The sequence below is a fragment of the Molossus molossus genome, unplaced genomic scaffold (genome assembly GCF_014108415.1).
Source record: "Molossus molossus isolate mMolMol1 unplaced genomic scaffold, mMolMol1.p scaffold_m16_p_4, whole genome shotgun sequence".
NCBI lineage: Eukaryota > Metazoa > Chordata > Mammalia > Chiroptera > Molossidae > Molossus > Molossus molossus.
Window position 1 is genome coordinate 121,881,031 of NW_023425377.1, and position 24,395 is coordinate 121,905,425.

Consider the following 24,395-nt stretch of genomic DNA (forward strand, 5'->3'; position numbering starts at 1 on the left):
GCACATTTACGTGTGTGTACGTACACAGGTGTGCCGTTCTCTTTCCAGGGACACGCAGGCTGGGAAAATGAGCTTGCGTGGTTAATATTCATGAAGCCTCAGACTCTCGGGCAAAACTATAAAATGAGACAAGTGATAACCCAGAGGCGCTGTAAAACCAAAATATTCCCAGGGCCGTACCTGACCGTGCTTAGTCAAATGTGAGAGAAGGCAATTGTGATTTAAAAAAAAACCATTTTAAGTTATAAATGATTAATCCAAAAACCTAATTCTTTGAACAATTTACGTAATCCGAGTCATTTTGAATTTTTAATCACAGACTATATAAAGTAACATTAAAATATTGATACATTATGTCTCTTCAGTTACAGAAGAGTGAGTGGATTAACAGGCTAGTATTTTTAGAAACAAAAATTTCACATCCATAGTAATTAGCCAATTGTCCGATCGTTATGTTTTGAAATGCCAGATGGCAGAATTTTATGGTTTTAGTAACACGAGTACAATGTGCACACAAGCTGTCTGTTCATGCTCTTCGCTGTGCAGCCTGGCTTTGGGGTTGGTGACTCTGATGGCCAGCTCTTTCCCGGTGGCTTCCCGGTCCTGTGAGGAGACGTCGTGAACCATCTCAGCACCTAAGATCCGCTGCATGACAGCAGCACCGAGGGCTGCTTGACCTTGTGGGCCAGCGACTTCCAAAAGCCACTGGGCAGCATGTGCTTTGTGTTCCTGCTGCTGCCATGGGCGGTGTTGGGCGTCAAGATCTGGCCTTGAGCCTTCTGCACCCCCATCATCAATGCCGCCGAGTTTCCGCTTAATTTTGACGTGTCGGTCTGACTGGTGCCAGATGAACTTTTTGCTCTTTGTGGAGATCTTGGGTCTCGCGAGGGGTCCGAGGGCAGCCCTGGTGCGGAGGAGGAGATGGCAGCGCCAAGGAAGAGCCAATGGTTCCAATATTTGATCATGAAATAAAATTAGAGCTAATTTATATTGTGTTTCCTGAAAGCAAAACAAAAGTTTTACATAAAAAAATGAATAAAGAAAGAAAACCTAGTGCTTACCAAGTGTCAATTCAAAAGATGTTAACATTTGTTATCACACATGCACCAAGCAAATATTATATTAATATATTTTCAAAATGCACTTGGTTACAGTTTTTATTAATGCACAGTAAAAACAATCATGAGAACACCAAACTTATAAGTCAGTCTCAGGGTGCAATGTACAATGTAGGGAGTACAGTCAGTAATATCGCAGTGACTTCGTATGGTGACGGGCTAGACCTCTTGTGGTGATCACATCATAGGGTATGTAGATGTAATTCTCTGTGAGCTACACCTGAAACTAATATCATGTTGTAAGACAACTATACTTGGATTTTAAAATGCCTTAAATTCCAGGAAAAAAAGCAATAATGAGAACTAGATAGAAAAGGACTATACATGTAAATGTCACATGGTGATATGCTAGGGACACTATGGAATCTTCCTGAGTAAAATCAGGGGAAGAATAGAAACCATGCTTTGTATACTGGTATCAACGTCTCTCTTTCTGCTAGATGACATGAGCCAGTGATATGAAGAACATTGCAAAATAAAAATAAAACAGTCATGAAATTTTGTGTTCTCGAGGTATTTTCCCCTTGAATCTGCCGATTTCCTCAAAAAACAAACAAACACAAAACAAAAACAAAACCCCAGAACAAAACAACAAAATACATTTGAATTAGCATTCATTATAGAGATAAACTGATACTCTTGGGCATATAATTATTTTATGCCCAGACTTTATGTCCTTTATTTCCGAGTGTTATAAAATTTCTGGGCATTCGGTTTTCTCCAATTACAGCATTGGAGATCACACTAGAAGATGAATTTCTCTTTTTAGAGAAATCCCTCTAGAGAGCTTTCCAAACCCGCTCCCTTGTCATCGGACGCCCCGTTCTCCCAGAGACGTAAGGCCAGTCGTCAGAATTGTTCTCACCTGGACGGAGAGCCGTCTAACAGCCACTGAGACGCACACGCCTCCTGACGGGGTCTCGGGTCACTCGGGGGAGCTGCTTCTGGGCTTTGGTTTTCTGCTGTGGGTGGTTCGTCATCATTGTTGATTTTCGTGATGAGTGTGCATCGCCTTACCAAAGCACCTCTCGCCTTAAACACTGGATTTGCCTTTTCAGATTTCAGTGTGTGGAGTCGCTGGTGTCCTGCCCGGTTTTTCTGCTTGCTGGTTGCCTTAGAACAGGCAAGCCGCCAGCCCAGCGCTCCTGAGTGCGGCGGGGAGAACGGACGGGCGGGCAACCTAACGCAATCTTAGGCCGCTTCATGGAGAAATCAGCTAAGCTGCTATCGTTCTGTTCTGTTTACTTGTTTTAATCCTGGAGAGTGTTGAATGATGCTGCCTTACGCACGTATTTAGAGGAGAGTTTATGAAAAATCTGCTGTGACATTATTCAAAGCAGTCTGAATATCGTCAGATATTTCTAATGTTGAACCACTCAATGAATTATTTGAGAAAGAATAATGTGTTACGGTTTATAATGTGCATTTTTTTCCCCTATATTTATTTATTGGAAAAATACACATGGTTGGAAGAAGAGTGAGTAAAATATTTTGCAAAATGCAAGAATTCTATAAAAATGAGTTTTCTTCCTGTGTTGGCAGACAGGAAAGCAAGACTGTCCAGAAATGGAGTGAAATCAGAATTCAGGGCAATGATGCAACTGCAATTAGTGCGTTTTATATGCATTGCTGGGGGGGCAGGAGAGTGGTGATTGTGCTGCCTAACCCAGCCCGCTGGCCTGCCAGGGCCTGAACAACGGACCCTTTTACGGCTGTGACATCTTTATGCAGAGGGTCCTTTCTTTTCCTGACTTGGCTGCTTTTGTACACATTTCGAATGTTTTTGATCAAATGCATATATACAGCCCAACGCCCCCCCCTTCCCGAAGGCACCGTCCCTTGACTAAGGAAAGCCCTAAAGTAGCTTTCATCAGGAATAAAGGTATGGGGCGGGGGAGGGAGCTAGGAGGCCGGGGGCTGGCTCTATCTGTAACAGTTTGAAAGAGATTTGAAGGGAGATGACATGACCATTGAAAGCCGGTCGGCGGGTCAAGGTTCATGCATCTGCACAGTGGAAAGATCAGTGGAAGAGCAGAGTTCTTGTATAGCAGTGGTCATATTCCTTTTTTCCCCACTTGGATGAAGTAAAAAGTGAAGTTCCTGCCCGGACTCGGGGCCCCTGTCTCCTTCAATGCCGGCAGTGACCGGCACAGATAGGATTGCACATTCACACGCAGAGATGGCTGGTCTTCCCTGTTCCCCCACGCTGTGTGGTGATGACCTGCGACCTCCTGCCTCTCCCCCAACATGAACCTTTCTTCTTAGGGGAAGAAAAGGCGGGGAGGGTGCTGAGCCAGGGAGGATAGAATACATTAACTCATTCAGTTTGAGGCCTTGCAATGGCTCAAGATTAACTGGACCACTGAATAACCCCACTTCGTTGAACAGGCAGGCCGCTCAAATTGGATCATTCTGCTGTGCTCAGCCCAGGAAGAGATGGGAACAAAACACACTGAAAGAAGATACAAGTAGTATTCATTGGACCAGTCATTGCTAAAGCAATCTCACCAGGACACTCCAACATTTTTTGTTAAATTTGGGACTCTGGTATTAGGAGGAAAAGAAACTTTATTTGTGAATTTGAATTTTCTCCATCTCCATATGAATATTATATTCACTTGCGATGAAACTTTATATGGTATTCATGACATTTGTATTTGGTAATTGTATATTTGCACAGTGTGGCCGAGGGAAAGAAGGATACAGGCAGTATAAGAAAGTCGTCATTTCTTATAAACACCATAATCATCTTCATAAATACATCTGCGATGCACATATATTTGTAATGAAGAAGCAGCCTTTCTCTTTTGGTGGGCTGTTGTAAGGATCACATGAGACAATGCATGTAGATTCAGCTATTGGATTTTTTGTTGCTTTTCTTATGTTTACAAAACATAAATTGTCAGGCTGTTCTTTGGAATGACTGGCATGTGCCCCAACAGGAGTTCCTGCTAGTGACTCAGCACTTGTAGGTAAAAGCCATAGCTAGTTGCCCAGGAACGGATTCGTGGAACGTGGGATAGAGTATAGGGATGTTGTAATGGAGGAAATTCATCCATCTATTGGGAAAACATACCCACGGGCTTTGGAGTAGAAATCAGCTCATATTGTTCTACATAAATATATATTTCAAATGAATTTTACATTTTAGAAAATGTCTGGAAGAAATGTCAGAATTCACTGTGCTTTATTATTCTACCTCTAACTTCAGCAAAGAAGGGTTTTCTCGCCTTTTTATCTATCTGTACATGCCTCTCTCTCATCTACCTACCTACCTACCTACGTACCTACGTACAGCTATTCACCTGTCTCTCATTTATCTGCAGACCTACTTAAATAAACATGTATTAATCCTTCTGTTACCTTATTTTGGACTTGTGATGGAGTGTTTGATTAGATCCACATCCTTAGGACACTATCATTGGATATTATGTAAGGCCCCTGCCATGTTCCCCCTTCTTTCGTCAGTTCTTCATTTCCTTCTTTCTATTTTACCCCCCTCTCCACTTACATTTCCCTGCCTCCATAGTAATCATTCTGATACATTTGGTATGTATAATTTTTTTTTTAAATCCTCACCCGAGGACACTTTGCCATTCACTTTCAGATAGAGCAGGAGGGAGAGAGAGACACACACACACATCGACTGGTTCCCCCTTGCACAACCCTGACCATGGCTGGGGACTGAACTGCAACCGAAGTATGTGCCCTTGACTGGAATCGAACCTGAGACTCTTTGGTCCACAGGGCCCATGCACTAACTGCAGAGCCAAACCAACCAAGGCTGGTATGCATAATTTATTTGCATGTGATTTGTTTTATGTGCATATACATTTAATTCACATAGATGTTGTTACATTATAGACTCATTCTATTTCTTTTTCATGTTTTGAATATCTATTCATTGCCTGGCATGTGTAGCTCAGTGGTTGAGTGGTGGCCGTGCACCAAGAATTTGCTGGTTCAATTCCCAGTCAGGACATGACCAGGTTATGGGTCCGATCCCCAGTGTGGGGCATGCAGGAGGCGGCTAGTCGATGTTCTCTCTCATCGATGTTTTCATTTCTCTCTCCCTCTCCCTCTAAAAAATTAAATAGATAAAAATAAATAAAATGTATATCTTTAAAAAAAAGATCTAGTCATGTCCCTGTGTCCAGGTCTAGTCTTTTTTGCCAGCGGCTGCGCAGTATCACTCAGTGTTCATGGCCACGTTGGGTTGTCCATTCCTCCCTGGATCGCGTTCACATCACTTCCTCTAAACACCACACTGAGGTGACCATTCACATGTATTTTCTCATACTTGTGTGAGAATTGCTCCAGGATATGCATGAAGGGTATGACTTGATCTAGGTCATAGCATGTATTCCATTGAATGTAAGGCTGTCACGTTGCCCTTCGATGGCCTGGCCAGCTTCAAGTCCTACAAGCAGCTCAGGGAATTTTTCATTTCTCCATTTCTCCAGGCGCACCTGCGTTGTCTAGGTTTCTACTGTTTCCCTATGCTAAGATGGCCTATTACTCTTTTGATGACTGCAAATGATAATGTCTTTGCTTTAGTGGCCTTCTTTTTTGAGTCTTTTTCATGAAATGCTTGTTTACATCCTTTGCCTATGTTTTTCTTTCTTTGATTTGCTATATTTTCCTTGTGGATTAGGAAGAGTTCTTTGTATATTCTAGATATAGATATTAGACCGTTGTTGGTTTTATATACTGCATGTTTTCTAAGAGTAATAAGCAGAGGGTTTAATAACTTTGCCCATCATGTTTTTTGCTGACACAAAGCCTCTGTTAGATGATGTAGAATTTTTGCACTAGTCACCCCTGTTCCATTTTGTTAACCTCTATTAACTTTATAGATTGATCTTGCACAATTAGATTTTTTATTCTTTTGGGGTGTTCCTGTCTATGTGCAAAGGAATAGAAGTTCAGTTTCATTTTTTCAAATATAGTGAGCCAGTTTTCATACATCATCAACTGAATACTCAGTTTTTGGTCCATTGATCAAAGTCTTATTTTAAATCCATGACTTTCTATTTCCCTGAAGGTATGCAGGCTAGAAGGCAATGAAGTAACATTTCTAAAGTGCTGAAATACAAATATATATATATATGTGTGTGTATACATGAACCCAGAATTCTATGCCCAGGGAAAAGACCTTGCAGGAATTGGGGGAGGGGCACATTTGCAGACAGATGGTAAGGGGATGTACTGCTAGAGGCACACTCTATAAGATTTCTTCCGGTCCTTACACTACATAGGAAGCAGTGTAAATAGTATTCGATGGTGAACTCTGATTAAATATGCATATTAAAAGGTCTAAGTCAACCACTAAAGTATCTTAAAGAGAATGATAAGTCAATAGAGATGATAAAATGGAATTGTAAACATTGCTCAGCTAATCCAGAAGAAAAACAGAATGAAAAAGAGAAAAAGAGAAAAAATAAGAACATACGGAACAAATGGAAAATAGCTAACCAGATTAGTAATGATATTAAATTAATAGCCTCAGCATATACATGGAAAGATTGTCAGATTGGATTAAAGTAAGAGAGCAAACTATAGCATGTATATAAAATTATCTCCAAATATGAGGATGGAAATACAATGAAAGTAAGAAGTACGGCAAAGGATGTGCCAGGAAAGCCCAACACAATGAAACTGGGCTTTAGCCCAAAGAATATGATCTGGGGCATCAGTGTTGTAAGAAGACTGCGCTCTTAAGAAGTTGGTACCTAACAACAGAGTTTCAAAATATATTAAAATAACAGACAGGACTGTGAAAAAAGAAAAATCTGCCACTATAGTTGGAGACTCTAACACTCCACTCTCATTAGTTACTAGAACAAATATATAGGAAACTAAGAAGCACAACAACATAGGACTTGAACACACCACCAGCCCACTGACCTAATTAACAGTTACAGAACACTACACACTCCAGAAAACAGAATCCAGACTATTCTCAAATGCACATCGAACATTCACCAAGATTCATCATATTCTGGGCCGCAAAACAAATCTTAAATTTAAAAGAACAAAAAGCATACAAAGTATTTGCATAGCTGATAACTGAATTTGATTAGAAACCAGTCATAGAAATATATCTGAAAAATCTCGGGATAGTTGGAGATTACAAAACACACAGGTCAACGTGGAAGCCTCGGGGAAATTAACAAATATACATATATGAACTGAATGAAAATGGAAGTTCAACATGTCAAAAGTTTTGGGCTTCAGTTAGCATAGGGCAAGACCTCAGATTAGTAACCTAAGCTTCTACTTTAAGAACTGCCTTTGCTTAGTTTATAAATTTATGAGAACTTTCTGATTTTCTTGTTTCAAGTTGAATTCCGTGGTGGTTTGAGCAGATTAGCATTATGATTTAGTATATGTTCAATTTTGTTATATCTCCATATGCATTTGAAAGGAACATGTACTTTTCATTGGGTTGTCTGTCAAGTAGGTAAAGTGTGTTAATCATAGTATTTATTCTATATACTTACTGTTTTATTGTCCATTTATTCTACTATTTAATGTGTGGTCTGTTAAATGTATATCATTTTATGTTTATTTCTTCTTTGGTACTATTTTTGGTCAATAACACTAAATACATGTATTTATTTATTTTATTGTTGACACTATTACAGATGTCCTCCTTTTCCCCTCCACCCAGCCCCTCCCCTCCCCTCCCTCTGGTAAGCACTACAATGTATTCTGCATCCATGGACTATGCATATATGTTCTTTGGCCAATCTCCCCACCTTCTTTCATCCAGTCACCCCCTTCCCTGGAGGTCTGCCAGTCTGCATTTTCCCCTCTCAAGTTCTCAGTTAGACTTTTGTTTGTTCATTATCAACATGTCTCCGGGATTGATTTTGAGGAGGGAGGCAGCAGCTTTCACTAGTCCTTTGTCAGAAACTGGAGGTCACATCCACAGATGTATTTACTTACATCTCCCAACAACCCTACCTGTTGGATATAGCTCCATATTTCTGTACACGCATACACACACACACTAGAGGTGCTGACGTGGAGTTTTATGTTTGTAGCATGCTGTCCTGACGCACATTTTTTGCATACAACACTGTGACCCTTTCACCCACGTCTAGTATCCTGCTGGATGTTTTTATAGGAAAACTAACAAAATATTGGACTGAATTTTCAAAGGCTATTTCTTGGACTTGTGATTGGCCGGGTGCCTTTCCATAAGTAGATGTTTCCTTGAATTGTGAAGCAATAATTGGACACTGGGGAGCTTTTATTTGTGGGCTCTCTACGTAAATGCTGTTTTAATGCAGAACCAAAGGGGTGTGCTGGTCAAGGCCCTTTGGAAACATGGCTCAGTGTATCTGGATGCCGTGGTTTTGTATGGAAAACACATTTCCTTTGCATAGCATCTAAACATTTGGCAATCTGTGTAATCCTTGGTACTTCTGGGTTATGTCATAATCAGAGATAAAGGAACAAAAGTGCATTAGCCTCTCCAAAGTAGTGCACTGTGTTTCTTGCCTCTTTAGTTTATATTTTCTGACATTTTATTGTTTAGGACTGTAATTTCATTTGAAACCAATAATCAGGAGGGGCCATTTAAGGAATATATTATCAGGTGTGGATTTTCTGAGAAGCATTTTGAAGCAAACTAAGTTGGTGATGAACTGGTTTAGGATTGAGACTTTTATGTGTTGGAACTCCCCCTTCCTGAGCAGAACAGGCTGGAAATACATCCGATGGGGTCTGAAGAATGGCTCCAGGCTCAGGTCACTGTTTCTGCTCATGTCTGGACGTCTGATGGCAAAGTTTAAAGATCTGAAGAACAAAGTTAGGAAAGATTAGAAAATTAAAGGTGTTAAGAGAGGTTAGCACCTTGAATATGTGTCCAGAACATACCTGGATGAGGCTAAAGATGGAGCACAGTGAAAAAAAAATACACAGGTGTCTTTCTTTTTAAATACTATCACTACCCAAATATATGCATTCAATAGTATTTTAGTGTGACTGACTTTAATTTGCAGAGGCATTTAAAAATATTAAGTATCTAACAAGCATAATACATGTGTAGGTAGCAATATCAACCTATTTCTTACGCACAACCTTTATTTCAAAAATGAATTAAGAATTCAAAAAACATGTTGTGGTGTGTTTCCCAATTGGTTTAGGCACATATACACCTAGGTAAGGTACAGAATAGTTAGTCCTTAATCCCTCAACCTTAATAGACAACTCAATACCTGCTAGCCCCATTGGTTTAGTTTTATGAGTTTCTTTTTCTAGGGGTTATTTCCTGGAAATGGCTTGTTGGGGGCACCTGAATTTATTCCATCCCTGAAGGCAGAATGTGTATTTTCAAACCAAATCAGAATTTTCTTAGTGTCCCGCCATGGAGCATAGGTTGATTTACTTTTACCCAAAGGTGGTCCTGTCCCATGTCTGCAGCTCCTTTCTCCACTGGTCTCTCAGCCTCTGGATCTGCGTGCCTTGCAGCTCTGGGTGCGGGATGGCATTCCTTCCCGTGCGTTCTGGTGTGTTCCACCGCAGCACTTTGCTGGGTCAGGTCCCTTCAGGCACATCTGGGATCGCCAGGCGCTGCGCCGAGCCTGCCTTTGGAGCAGCGATTGCTCGGGGAGACCTGGCCTCCCTGCTGCTTCCGTTACACTGCCTCTTGTTTCCATTGGTAGCCAGGTGCCTGGACTTTCTCATTGGCTCTACTCCCAAAGTATATTCTGACCCGAAGGCTTATTCTAAAACCTTGTGAAATAATTATAATGAACTTGTTATTTAATGTTTATTATATATATACACACACATATATATAACATTCATTTTGTATATATATTTATGTGTATCTATACCTATATATATACTTGAATCATTCTTGAAAGTATATATCCTTGAAATATATGTATACATATAATTTATTGAAAGTATATTATCAAAAAATTCCTTACCAAAGAAATTGGTACTTTTTAATGCACTTTGCATGTTTTACTTGCAACCCCTACCCCGCTGTGTTTCGGGCAGGTGGGGAGTAAGCCGGTCCTGTCTGCCTGGGGCTGTCTCCGGTGGGAAAGACATCGGGACAGCAGCCGCTGCTGTTCCCCGACCTTCTCCCTCCTGTTTGCCCACGACCAGGGCGTGCAGATCAAATGCACGCTGGCGAGGTTTCTTTTACGCTCATTTTTTACAAAACATCACTTTTTCTTCTTTATTCGTGCAAAAGACAGGGGTAATTATTTAATATCGCTCCTTTTAAAGAGTGGCCACAGTCACTCTTCAGGCCTCTGAGAAATTCATGAAAATTCTCTCTTACTCGTTGACATTGACCAGTGAGACAGCCTTCCCTTGTTTACGCAGAACGTTTTTGTTTAACTCTAGACTCTCTCCAAAGGGGACTGGGGTTTATATGCTCAATAAATGTGCCAAATATGCTTATTACAGATCATAAAACAAAACATTTTTTGTATATAAACTTACTCACGAGAGATAGCTGACAGAAATCTCTGCAATTTCTGCTGGACTAGAAATAAAAAAAACAGCACCCAGTAAAACCGTGCTCAACTGGGCAGAAAGCTGGACCGTGTGATGTGTAGTGTGGTTCTCTGGAGGTCAGTGTGAAGGTCCTTCCCTTTCGTATATGTTGGAGGTGAGAGGAAAAATTCATACTTTTTTCCTTCGTTACTTTTTTAAATCTAGTGTTAATCAGCAGGCTTGGACCGAAAGGACAGAGGCATTTTACTATAGTATTCTTCAATTGCAAACATGGTTTCTGCCCTCCCTCGTGTACATGCTGTCTAGACCAGCTGACACCGTCATTCCAATTCAGCGTGTGTGTGTGTGTATTTGTGTGTGTGTGTGTGTGATTGAAAGGATATATATCAAAACGTGTAATGGTTATTTCTAGGAAATTAATATGTGGATGATAGCTACTTTTGTTTTTATATGTGCCGTTATTGCTCAGTGTATTTGTAGTGTGTATATATTATTTTTATATTCAGACAAATAATAAAAATTAAAAATTAGAGAAATTTGTAAGAAGCAAGAGTAAATAAAATCAATGCCTTCTTGGTTGTGGTTGCCACTTTTTATCTTCGTAGGGACCTGGTATGAGGGAATAGAGTAACTTTCCATAAACTTTATTTGGAATTTGGATATAAAAACTTGAAGGAGTTAAAAGTGTCATTCAAATAGGGAGGTTAAGAATACGTGACATTCGGAAGAGACCTGTAGGTGGAGGCCCCCTGAGCGATGCCCCTGTCCAAGGCTCTTCCTGCTGTCCCACCTTCGTCACATGACCTGCTGGTGTCCGGGAGACAGCATGCTCCCGAGCGAGGGGCACACCTTTCTTGTTTTCCAGGGGTCTGCTAGCGGAGACATTCTTAAGAAACATATGCTGAAAAAATGAGCCAGTAAGAGAATGTGCAGAAGGCTGCCTTTATATAGATTTCTGTATTAGAAATATTATAAATTCCTCAAGTGAATGATGCATCTTATGCAAATTCCAATATTTAGCCAGGGCTCTGTTTATATTAAATGCTCAATAAATGTGTGTCAAGTGCACGTCCCCAAGAGTTAGAGAATAGACCGTGGAGTGGGGCAAAGCCGCCGGGGACACTGGAGTCACAGTCACTTTGCCTCCCAAGAAGCAGCAAATGGGACTCACTCCCTGGACTCCGCTCCAACTCCAGTCTCATGCAGAGTTCACAGACGGGGACGTGTTGATGACTAACAGAGCATGAGCTTTTGGTGAATTTCTGGCTTCTGATGATTCACTAAAAAGAATTTTTAAGATGAAATTATTATCTCCAAAAATAGTACCAAGCTTCAGTAATCAGAACAGCATAACACGTGACGAGGAAGCTGTTTCCAATATTCTTTTTCATAAAGGCTTTATTTTATGCAACAGTAAGTTAAGATCAAGGAGGCTCAGTGATCTCTTCGGGGTTACATGCTTTGTGGGTGGGGACCAGCGCTCCAGCCGGGGCTGTGCTGTAGACCAGGCCCTCCCCTGAGGGGGAGCCTGTCTTTGTAGGAGTTCTGAGCATGAAGAGAAGGCAGCAGCCTGGCTGTCCTGGCTCTCTCCCTGTTCTGTTCCCAAGGAGACTGCATCGGGCATTCGGATATTATCAGCTTGAAGTGATATGAGGCAAAGGAACTTTGTAAAACAAAGAGCAGAGTCTCAGGAAACAATCTAGAGGGTCTACAAGTATTATATATCTCTGTATGACATCTATACACAGTGGCTCATATATATATGTGTGTATATATATATCTGCAGTGTGTATGTGCATAAATATATGGATACTGTATTATAAGCAGAAAGCTCATTGCTGTTGGGGTTTCACTTCATCTCTGATGGGGCAACAATGACCACAGCAGGAGGGTATGATAATTATCCAAACTGAGTAATTGTTATGCTAAGAGGAGCTTTCTCAGAAAGATTGCCCCAACTTATCTTCACAGTCACGGAAGGAATGGTGAGCGGAGAGACAAGCAAAGAGCTGTACCTTTCACAAGGGTGGCTTACACTGCTTTGTGTTCTAAAATATCTCATGGGTCATAGTCATTCATCATGGTAAATGACCAAATGCAAAAGTAAAAACTCTTCGAGTCTTATTTGAACTTTTCCATTTCTCTTGAAAATCGTCAATGTAAAATTTTAGTGCATTCAAAATAAGCAAGGTGTATTATGTAATTTCAGGCGGTATCTGTAAAGAATGAACACAACCTCTGAGCTTTGTGAGGTGTGGAAGACCAGATACCATATGAAATGGAATCTATGTGTCAGGGTCAATAATCACATGCTACAATTAGAGTGTTATATAACGTCTTTCATTTAAAAGAGGTCGTTTTTGCCTCTAATTTTAGGAGTTTTATTACAATCAGAATACACATGGGCATTTGAGCTATTGACATATGGGAAAAGAGTCTGAGGCCAAAGACCTAGGCCCTGTGCCACTCAGCTGAGAGGTGTGGCCATTTAGGGGTTGTGACTAGCCCTGCGCTCTCGTTAGTATCATGCCAGGCCTGTCCACTTGCCTCTGTGTTTCTCAGAACTCAGTTTCCCTGCCCAGACTTAAAGGATAAAAGATATAAAGCTGTGAGAGACTAATGCAGCACATGTACAGACGTCGTACAAGACTTGAACCATAGCTAACCCCAAAAGATGGGGTAAAATTTAAAGCAGAAGGGAGGAATTGAACAAGGATCTGGCAATAGTAAAAATATAAAAATTCAAGACTCTATGTTACTGCAGCTAAGTAAGAAAATTTCAGGAGACATTAAAGACATTTGTAGCTTTTCCAAGATCCTTAAATAATATTGATACAATACTATAAGCTAACTTTTCCATTCCCCAAACTCAAGGATTGACCTCTAAAATCTAAATGCAATAGATTTAGAACATTTTACTTCTCTAGAAAGGTCCTCCCCCCCCCCCCCGTAAGCTATTAAATATTAACTTCAATGAATGACAGTCGTTACATTTCTTTAAAAATGAATTCTGGTTTTCTAATGTTTGCGGGGAAGGCAGGAGTTCAATGCACCATTTCGAGCGATATTAAGGCATCTCTCTCTGATGAAAAGCACGGGAGGGTGTGGCCCCTGTTCCATCTCATCTATAACAGATTTTTGATTATACCAGGAGGGAAAGAAGAAAGAAGGAGATATTTGGGGAAGTACCATCAACTTAACCGTGAATTTATCAGATCTCTGAAACATTCAGGCAGTGCTGTCACAAAGGACAGTGGACTGGCCTTGAACACGGTGTCCTTGGCTGCTCTCTACCTCCCTCAGCAGGGCCTGTTGGATCTGTCTGATCCGCCTTCTGTCTGTGTGCGCAGCCTCACCCCGGGTGTCACACGGCTCCGACCACATACACCTACTTTGTGTTCCCTGAATTTGTTGTAGATCTTATGTTCCTGTCTTTCCTGGAGTGATATTCTCTGTGCATTGGATCCCTTATTAATAACTCTCCACTAGGAAGCTCCTGTCCACTGATTTCATCTAGTCTTTTTCTGACTGTTTAAGTGTAGGTTTTCATTTTTTTTTATTTTTGCATATGGGTTAGGAATCCCGCCTATCAGACATTTGGTTAAGTATAATTGACAATTATCTTCACGTCTTACAGGACTCAGGGAGAGGTAGAGACTGGAGAAGTATTCTCAATGAAACTAAGCTGTCCTAGCTGTGACAGGTGTGTCACTGCAGGTGGGTACATGTCCACTCAGTGGCCTTGGCCACGGACCCTCCCATCACAACTTCCACAGCACAATCCACGCCTCACCTTTAGTGAGGAAGAAACAAGAGCATTCTGTGCTAAAAATAAGTTTGATTAAAAAATAGTTCAAGAGGATTTTTATTCATCATTATTATTATTTTTATTTTTTAAATCTTCACCCAAGGATACTTTTCCATGTATCTTCAGATAGAGTGGGAGGGAGGGAGGGAGACACAGGGAATGGTCCATGACCCTGACCAGATCCCGGGACGGACTGCAACCCAGGTATATGCCCTTCACTGGAAACGAACCCGAGACTCCCTGGTTTGCCGGCGATGCTCTAACTGCTGAGCCAAGCCCACCAGAGCTCATCATTATCACTAACGCAGGACTTCCTCGATGCTGTAACCCACTGCGGTGATTTCCAAACAGTTCACACGATGTGACGTGAATTTGCTCATACAACTTTTTGAGAAACATTTTAAGTAATTGATATTATAAGCAGATCATGTTTCTTTCAATATACTTTGGGAAAGTTAGTAAAAATGAAATTGTCCTACACTTGGGGTATTTTTTGGGCCATTGCCTCCCCCTTCTCATTATTATTATTACTATTATTCAGGAAGATTAATATACCCATTATATTTGAAGAAAATCTAATTCCATTCTTGAAATTGCAGTGTGTGTGTGTGTGTCTAATTTCAGGTCCTTAAATTATTTGTGTACATGTGTGTGTGATTACGTGTTTTATGCATTCCTAGAATGTCATGTATCACGGGAACTTGGGAAGTGCTGTTGCTTGTCATAAAGCAAGAAAAAATGCATGTGACAAAACATGCAGAGAAGTCATGGTATAATAAGCCAAACGGGTCGAATGTCTGAAACAATTTAACTTTCTTCAGTTAAAAATTGATTTAGATTTTATTAAATTCTACTTGAATAATTATATTCATTTTTATTCTCATGTTTTCTCTGTGGGAATGGGGGATGGGCAACAATTTTGCCTCCACAGAGGAGTAATCATTGGATTAAGGGCCAAGAGACCCATGGTCCATGCACACTTTGGAATGAGTATTTGTCAAGCCTAATTTAGGTAATAAGAATATGACCACGTGCAAGCCCCTTAAGCTGTCATGACCTCAGTTTTTTTTTTAAAATACCTAAAATGAAATGACTTCCCTCCCCGGAATGTAACTTTTTTTTTTTTTCCAGCCCCAATGTACATTTTGGAATGTTTTTCCATCATTCCAAAGCCAGCCTCTGTTCAACAGTTTTAGAGCCAGCGCTCTTATCTTCAGAGAGAGGAAGCCATTAGAAGGTATATTATTTCTACAGTGTGCACGTGTTCTGCTCGGGAGCTCCTATCTGAGGGCAAGTAAATGTCCCAAGAGTAGGTGCTTTTCTTAAACCCAAGAGCTTACAGGCACATTTGTGTAACCAGTGGGCACAGACAACAGGATGTTGAAGGGGGTATGGGAGCTGGGAGGAGGGTGTCAAAGGGGGGAAAAGGAGGGACGTCTATAATTAAAAAATTAAAAATAAATATTACATGTAGAATAATAACAGTAATAATAATAATAATAAAGAGTAGGTGCTTTTATCCTGAAGAACAGTCAGCCTGCGCAGGGTGTGGTAGCGGCGTGTGCCTTCATTGTGTTTTCCTCCGCATAAGCGGTGGCACCTGCGGCGACAGGACGGGAAAGAGCGTGGTGCCCCGCGCCTGGCGCCCGAGTCAGCCCCTGCCTGTCCGCTGTCCGGCCTCGAGCCGCTCACGTTCAGCTCTCACATCCAGGGAGCTCACGTGCAGAAAAGGAAAGTACACCCGGTGCCCTTCGTCCCCCCCCCCCGGCTGTGATCTCCACGAGCCGGTCTCCCCCTTCCTAGGCGCACCTCGAACACAGCTCCTCGCCTGGTCCGTGGGCGCCTCTGCGCGTGGGCGGACGGCCTGGAGGCCGGCGGAGGAGGGGGTCTCGGTTCCTGAGACCCCGGGAAATGCCGATGGTCTGAGAGGACCCCCGTGAAAGGGTCTTTGACCCCCAAAGGGGCCGCGACCCCCAGGTTGAGCACCGCTGCCTAGATAGTTACCAAGCACACGTGGCACCTCCCCAAGCGGATGCAGCTGTACCTGCTCCCCACGTCGTCGCGGGTACAACCGAAATTCTCCGAGAACCGATGCCCGGGCGATGAGAAGAAAGAAACAGTGGTTGTGGACTAGTCCATCTTCTGCTCCGATTTACCCTCCGAAAGCTTCCTGGGCAAATAACTGCTTTTATCGGCACACTGGTTGCTGCAGATGGACGGCCGGCCACCTGTTCAGGGACCGTCACAGCAACTAAGCAGCAGGACTGGGACCCCCCGCCCGCAGGAAGCCGCCGGGTGACTGGAAATGGACCGGGTGGGGAGGTTTACGGAGCCGTCGTGGGGAAGGAAGAGGCTTCTGCGTCTCTCCCGGCCACGTGCGTCATTCTCGGTGGCCGTCATCCGTTTTGGTTTCATTCTGTATCACAAGGGAATAGAAGCATCTAGAAACAGTCGTAAAATTAGAGTGAGAATACCGTTTTCACCCCAGGCGGCTTGGCGCTACAAAGACTAACATTAAGACCTTGAATATGCGCCGGAGGTCCCCGTGGCCAGATTTCTATGGGCACCTTGGAGTCCAGGGAGGACAGTGACCGGGCAAGCCTCAACTTCTGTGCCGTCTCAAGCAGGGACAGTCCATCAATGACAAGCCAAAGGACGTGTCACTTCTGAAAATGAACCCCAATTGGAACCCATGTATGAGTTAGAAGCAATGTGCACAGTGACCTCTTTATGGAGGAGGTGCCAGCCATCCCTGACCCCTCCTAGTGACCCCGCTGAGCGGGCAGTGGGCGCCAGGTCCGACCAGTACAGGTGCACAGAAATCTTATGGATCAAGGACATGGAGCACTTAATCTACAGGAGGTTTTCAAAGGTACTGTTTGTCTTTTTCACTGTTTTCAGGAAGGGGTGCTATGTCCCCTATCGCTGGCCTGATACTTCCTCCTTGGATCTTTTCATCACATAGAATTACTTTCTCTTTTATCCCCGCCTCTTCCTAGAATAGACTCTCTCCAGAGAAATATAGTGTATGTATGTGCATTTGTTTTGTTTCATTTCGTGCAAAAGCAGAAGGGATACGAATCCTTCAGGAGAATCTCTTTTTGTCCAAATGAGAATGCTTACCTGTCACGTAGGACCCCCTTCCTGTGACGCGCTGTCCACGCTCTAGTCATTGTTCGGTCTACCCAGCGTCCGATCGCCGGACAGCAGCACGTCCTGATGCCTGTCGCCTTGTACTGGCGCGTGCTCTTCCTCCACTAGGATGCCTCTCTGCCCTCCGGTTTCACTCCCAGTCGAACGGTCACACTGCTATCTGACCTCCTGCTTCCTCCATGCCTGCGTGTAAGTAACTGTCGCAAACCAATATTATTAATCAATAGTACTAATAAGCACTGAGGCCCACATCTGTCTCTTCCCTGGTCCACTTGCCATCTCCATAGATAGGGCTCTGTCTTTTCACATTTGTATTTTTTGTGGCTGACATAGGGCCCTCAAATGAGACACATTCATACTCAATAAGGGAGTAGAAACAAATGGTACTTGAAGTTTTATACAGTGCACAAGACACACATTTGATAAAAAGATAAAGAAAATTCAGTTCTGGTCCTGAGGGGTGTGTGTATGTGTGTGTGTGTTTAATATCATTGTTGCTAACCTTTGCCTTAGAACAAACACACATTGTGGTAATGGGATGTCATTAAAAATCACTTAGCTCAGAGATTTTGAAGCAGAATGACCCGGGATCGTTTTCCCTGTGCGCTTGAATATTTCCAGCATGTTTAGCTGGGAGAAGAAAGACAGAAATGGGAGTGGAAATACTTATAACGGAAGAGGGATCCCTTTTAGCGAGGAAGTTGGTGGTCACCTGGCCGTCACTTGAAGACTGAGTCACTGGTCTGGATGCTTCCGTGCACAAGAAGAAAAGCACATGCACACTGGAAGCCTTCCCTGCACCCCGCTTTGGGAAAGGATGTGGAAACATGGATATCTGAATATCAAGGTCACGGACAGCTGGGGGCGAGTTCCTTTACGGCTTCTGTGTCTTGTGTTAACACACGCCATGTACTCAGTGAACGATGAAGAAAGGCCACCGCTGTTGGCTCTGGTTAAAAAATGCCTGTAACAGGGTTCAGTGAATGTGCTAAATCTATATACAGCTTCTGTTGAAAAAATAAAAATAAAAATTCAGGTTTGATTTTCTAAAGGCAATAAAAAATTTCAATGCAGTCTGCTTCACATAATCCTCGGCAATGAACAGTAAACTGGCTGTAATGTAGATAATTTCTCTCCATATGGAAAAAATATAAGCATTTGTGTAGCTCTGTTCTAGCTAATAGTTTCTGCTTAAGCTGTTTATTTAAAATTTATATAGTGCTGCCCTGGCCTGATAGCTCACCTGGTTAGAGCATCATCCCCATATGCCAAGGTTGCTGGTTCAATCCCCAGTCAGGGCATAGATAAGAATCAACCAAAGATGCCCTGGCCGGTTTGGCTCAGTGGTAGAGCATCGGCCCGTGGACCAATGAGTCGCGGGTTTGATTCCGGCCAAGGGCATGTACCTTGGTTGTGGTTCATCCCCGGCCCTATTTGGGGTCCTGTGGGAGGCAACCAGTACATCTGTCCCTCTCACGTCGATGTTCCTCTCTCTCTCCATTTCTCTCTCTCTTTCCCACTCTATCTGAGATAAATAGAAAAATATTCTTGGGTGAGGATTAAACAAACAAACAAACAAAAGAATCAACCAAAGAATGCATAAAAATAAGTAGAACGACAAATCAATGTTTCCATCTCTCTCTCTCAAATCAATATATACAAAATTTAAAAATATCTATGGTGGGAAGCCAGCCAGGGTCCTGGCTCCTGAGGGGCATCTGTCCCTCCCCCAACACCCACCCCACACTTGTTCCAATTCTTTGAAATAGTCTGTGTGAAGGTGAAAGTGCAGTTCAGTAATAAACTGTGTTCATTCATTGAAAAAATATATATATGGTACTTTGGACGATATTGGATAACACCAAAATGAGTAATTATTTTTGTTTTTAGATAGCTGGTGCCCTACCATGATATGTGTTCTATAAATATGATACAAACGAGCTAATTCTTCAGTGTTTTGACATATTGTCATATATAGCTAACCTACATGCATGCAATACCATTTTCATGGCTTATATAAGTACATGGGAACCCTATTTCTTCTACCCAAGGAAGAGAAATGAGTGAGTGAACTGATGACAATGCCGGGAAGAGATGCGCAGTCTGGAGACCTGCGGAACTGAAGATGATCCTCGTGGTAGGTGAAGAGTGTGGACCAAATGGCCAGAGGCAATAAGACGGCTCCTCTGACAGCACTAGCTTGTGAGCCTACCTGTCTAAACAGACTTGGAAGCTTGTTTTAGCAAACCTAACCTGCTAGTGAGGTGACAGGGGAACACAGAACACGTTTTCCACGCTCGACTTGAAGGTCAAATTTTGTTTTCAGAATTAAGGAACCCTATCTTAGCTCTTTGGAACATCCTTTCCCTAGTCCGTCTCTGGCATTCAGATCCCTGGAGGCCCAGCAGTAGCTTTGACGCGAGCACTGGCCGACCTCTCACGAAGCCCGGCTAGCTGCTGCTCTCAGTGCCATTACCCAGGGAAACCCTTGCTAGTGCGGAGAAGCACCTGTCGGAGCCCAGGGGCCGATGTCGAGGTGTATTTCTCATTCATGCAGCAGTTCAATTGCGTTTTTAGGGGGCAGCCTTTTACCTGATGATCAAAGATGCTGGCTCTTTCCAGCCCTGCTTAAAGCGTTCAGCAAACTGACGGAAGGGGAATAGGCTGCGTTGGGTGTTTTATCGACGACCCGGGAAGTCTTGGAATCACACTCCTCTGGCAGGAGCACAGTGTGTTGCCCCAGCCTAAATGAAAGGGAAGCTAAGCTGTCATCTTGAGAGTCTGGGAAGAGGGAAGAAGGTTGGCAATCACCTACCTAGTCTGTGCCACATTAGTGTTTATTCGTTTAATTCTCTCCCCATAGATACCAGGACTATCCCCATTTCACAGACGAGACCACTGGGGCACAAGGATTTTCATACATATCCCAAGTTTTACAAGGAGCACATGACAGGACTGAGAGTTCAAGCCAGGGAAATTGTCTTCAGAGCCCAAACTTCTATTTATTATGAACATCAAGTTCAAATTAAATGTCATTCAAAGCATAAACTGCTTTCACTTACTAGACGTTACTATGTATTCTTTTCAAACCTAAGAGGGAAATGATTACTTCTTTAATCAGTGCTACTTATTACTTTATTCTGTTCCTAATCTTCTGTGTGAATATGTGTGTATACATTTTGAAATATATTTCTTCTAGTCATGAGTTTTATCTCAGAGCTATCATTATCTGTCACCTTCAGCATCGCTGAAATATTTATTAAGCACTGTGGTCAGGAACTTAGATTATTTCAGGTTGACAAAAGAGTTGGGAGGCAGGAAACCACAAGTATCACTATGATTTCAGAGATACATTGAGACTTCAAGAGGTGAAGTAATTTTCCCAAGAGACTTTCCTAAGGGGTAGGACTGTTAGCCCCTGACTCTGGAGTCTGTGTTGTTTAGCATTGTTATGATCTTTTATTAACACTTTTGGATAAAGGGACTGGGAAAAATCTCTGAAATGTCGCCATTTGCATTGTATACTGCATCGAGCTCTCCTATGTTCTTGTCGTTCTTGTTTTTAACCCTATCTTATGAGTTCCTTTTGGACACTGGATGGGTATAATGATGTCTCTAGTTAGGAAATGTAACGTACATGGAAATGCAGTGGTTTAGTAAGTATTATGTGATCACTGCATAATAAAGTCCAGTTGGCTATCACCCTTTACTACTCGAGAGCACCCATTACGCATTGTTTCTCCTGCATCCTCAACTCTTACTGTTCTAGGATTGATCCAGTCAGCTTTTTCAAATGCTCAAGAGAATCTCATCTTTATTTATTTTTAAATACATTTTTATTGATATTTTAGATAGAGAAGAAGGGAGAGAGAGAGAAACAGATGAGAGAAACATCGATCAGTTGCCTCCTGCACGCCCCCTACTGGGGATGGAGCCTGCAACCTGGGCATGTGCCCTGACAGGGAATCGAACTGGGACCTCTTAGTCCATGGGATCATGCTCAGTCCACCGAGCTACACCAGCTGGGCTAAAATCTCATCTTTTAAAAGAAGGTGTAGCTCTGGCCAGTTTGGCTCAGTGGTTAGAGTGTCAGCTGTCAAACCAGAGTCCCGGGTTCGATCCAGTCAAGAGCACATACCTCGTCTCAGTTTGAGCCATATCCCTGGTTGGGGTCAGGCAGGAGGCAGCCAATTGATGTGTCTCTCTCACATCAATGTTTCCCTCTGTCTCTCTCTCCCTCTCTCCCACTCTATCTGAAAATCAATGGAAAAAATATCCTCGGGTAAGGATTTAAAAAATTTAAAGAAATGTATATAAATACACCCAAATGCACAGAATGCTGCTGATATCACCCATATCAAGGAATCCCAGCAGCCTGGCTCGAGCCGGGGCCCACCCTCGGCAGGTCCAGGTCCTGCCCTCTGCCGGTGCTCCCTTCCGATGAGTCCGGTACTGGCTGCTCTCCCATGCGGTCCGTTCTTTAAAACACAGTGTCGATCATTTATCATTGTCATCTGCAGGAGGGTGAGTTCAACCAACTACTCCGTCCTCGCTTCTGCCCCCTCCAGGACACCTGTCGCCCTCTCGTTCCTGGCACCGCATGCCCACCGCTGTCCCGTGCTCCCTGCGATCCCCAGTTCTCTGGTTCCTTCTCGGCTGTCCCTTCTCTCCCCAGACCTTCCGCGTTGAAGCTGCTCAGCGATTGTTCTTGGGTCCACTTCACCTCCCACTGTCCCCTTCCTCATACTCTCGGCCGTTCTCATGGCTTGGGTACCATTTCTACATTGATGGCTTCCACTCTGTGCACCGTAAGCCCCTATGAACTAAAGACTAATATAGTCAAGTGACATCAATGTGGTCAATATTTAATCTTCCCCCCAAGTTTTCTCAGTCTCTGTGTTTTTGTATCTTGAAAACCAGCTCTGTGAGTATTCAGGCCGGAAACCTGAACGTGGGTCTTTATGTTCTGCCCTACGATCTGCCGCCAGTTATGGTTGGGAAATATTGAGAGATTCATCTTTATCCACCTCTACCCACAACAGTGCTTTGTTTTTTAATATTGTAGCCAGAATGATAATTTGAAACGCCATCTGATCATGCCATTGCATTGTTCAAAATCTTTTGAAGGCTTTAGACATACTTAGAATAAAGTAAGAACAAGGAACGTGACAAGACCCCAAATGATCTGCCCCTGCTTAGCACTAGGACTCATCACCTAGCCTCTCTTCCTCCCTGTCCCAGTGCATCAGCCCCCACTGGTATTTGCTGTGTCTCCAACCTGCCAGGTTATCCCAGTATTGGCCATTCACACGTGCTTTTACCTCCCTGAAAGAAGCCTAATTTTACTCTCCTCCTAACTCCTACAAATCCACCAGGTATCAATATCAATGCTGCTGCTTCAGAGATATTTTTATAGTGAATATGAATCCCAGGCTGAAATAGAGCCTAGTTTTGTGGAAGCTGGTGGTTAACCTGCGGAGCTGCAGTTTCCCCTTGGGCTCTGCAGGGGGCAGCAGCGGAAGTAGCCGCTCTCCTTCCATCGCCGTTGGACTGTGTCCAGTCTGTGTGCTGGCTCCATGGACCCGCACCGTGTGTGGGCTCAGCCTCTGCTGCTGTCTCCTGGGACTTTCCCCTTCACTTTGCAGCCACTGTGGGAGCCCAGACGTCTGTCCTCTGCTCCCTCAAGGTCAGGCTGTCACAGAGGTGGCCTTTCTGGTGATGACTGAAATGTCCCTCAGGAGAAAAGCTGTAAATGAGGGAACTTGTTTGCCTCCAGGTGTGTGTGTGTAAATACATATTATGTTCGGTGTTTATATCATTATTTTCTATGCGAGGGTTTGTCTGATATGAGCTAATCCACTACTAGAAGCACAACTTGTAGTCAAATCAAAACAATAATAGTTGAATATCAACTGAGTAGCCATTATATGTTCGATACTCTACGTGGTAGCAACAGATGATGTCTCTGATCTAATAAGATATATGTTCCACCGTGGGAGGGAAGCATTAAATAATTACCCAAATAATTCATTGAAATTGTCAAACATGATATGAAACAGCATTTCAAGGGGCCATGAGACTATATAGCAGAATCTTGTCTGCCGACTTGCTTTAGAAAACGCTTCCGGAGCAATGAAGTTAATGGATGCTTGAGGGTATTAAGAAGTTACCTGCCCAGGAAGGTCAGGGTCAGCTGGAGTAGAGAAGGCATTTTGTGTGCACAAAGGACATTGCAGCGGAGTATTGAAGCGAGAAGGAGACTTGGAAAGAATGTCAGTGTGGTCAGAGTTAGAGAATGAGGCAAGAATCGTGATGTAGCGTGTGTTTTAGGGCAAAGCCAATGACAGAAGCATTTTAAGTTGGGGGAATAGATGGTTAGGCTTATAGTTTCAACAAAGGACTGATATTGAATGAGGCACTTCTAAATTTTTAAGGCAAATCTTTATCACAATATAGTGTAAAAATTTTAAATTGTGCTGGGATTGCCCTTATAGGGTAAGTATTTTTATTGTCTACTTTGTGTAAACTTCTTTATCAAGTACACAGTTTTCCAGGGACAGTATGCCCTATAGCTTTTTTCCAGCTATGTTCTAAAGTTTCATTTGATTCTATCCAAATTAGCCGGCTCCTATAATGCTACTATGAATGTATTTGTATTACGGCCTTTCTCACACTGAGGGAAGTACATTGCTAAAGGTATCATGTCATAGACCTTCAGAATTTAATGATAAAATTGCTTGCAAAATAACATTAATGAAGAACAAATTTAAATGTTAAGAGACAGAGAAGTAGGGAGTGAACTGGCAAACCTCAGAGGGAAGGGGGGTGGG

At 42.7% G+C, this 24,395-nt stretch overlaps 1 protein-coding gene across 1 annotated transcript in view; it reads right to left on the reverse strand.

The window, feature by feature from the left end:
- Positions 1-480: 480 nt before the first annotated feature.
- LOC118643995 (putative 60S ribosomal protein L32') overlaps positions 481-24,395 on the reverse strand; it is a 41,692-nt gene continuing 17,777 nt past the window's right edge. The window contains exon 2 of the mRNA XM_036282286.1: positions 481-904. Coding sequence (XP_036138179.1) covers positions 481-904 — 424 coding nt within the window. The remainder of the gene's footprint in view (positions 905-24,395) is intronic.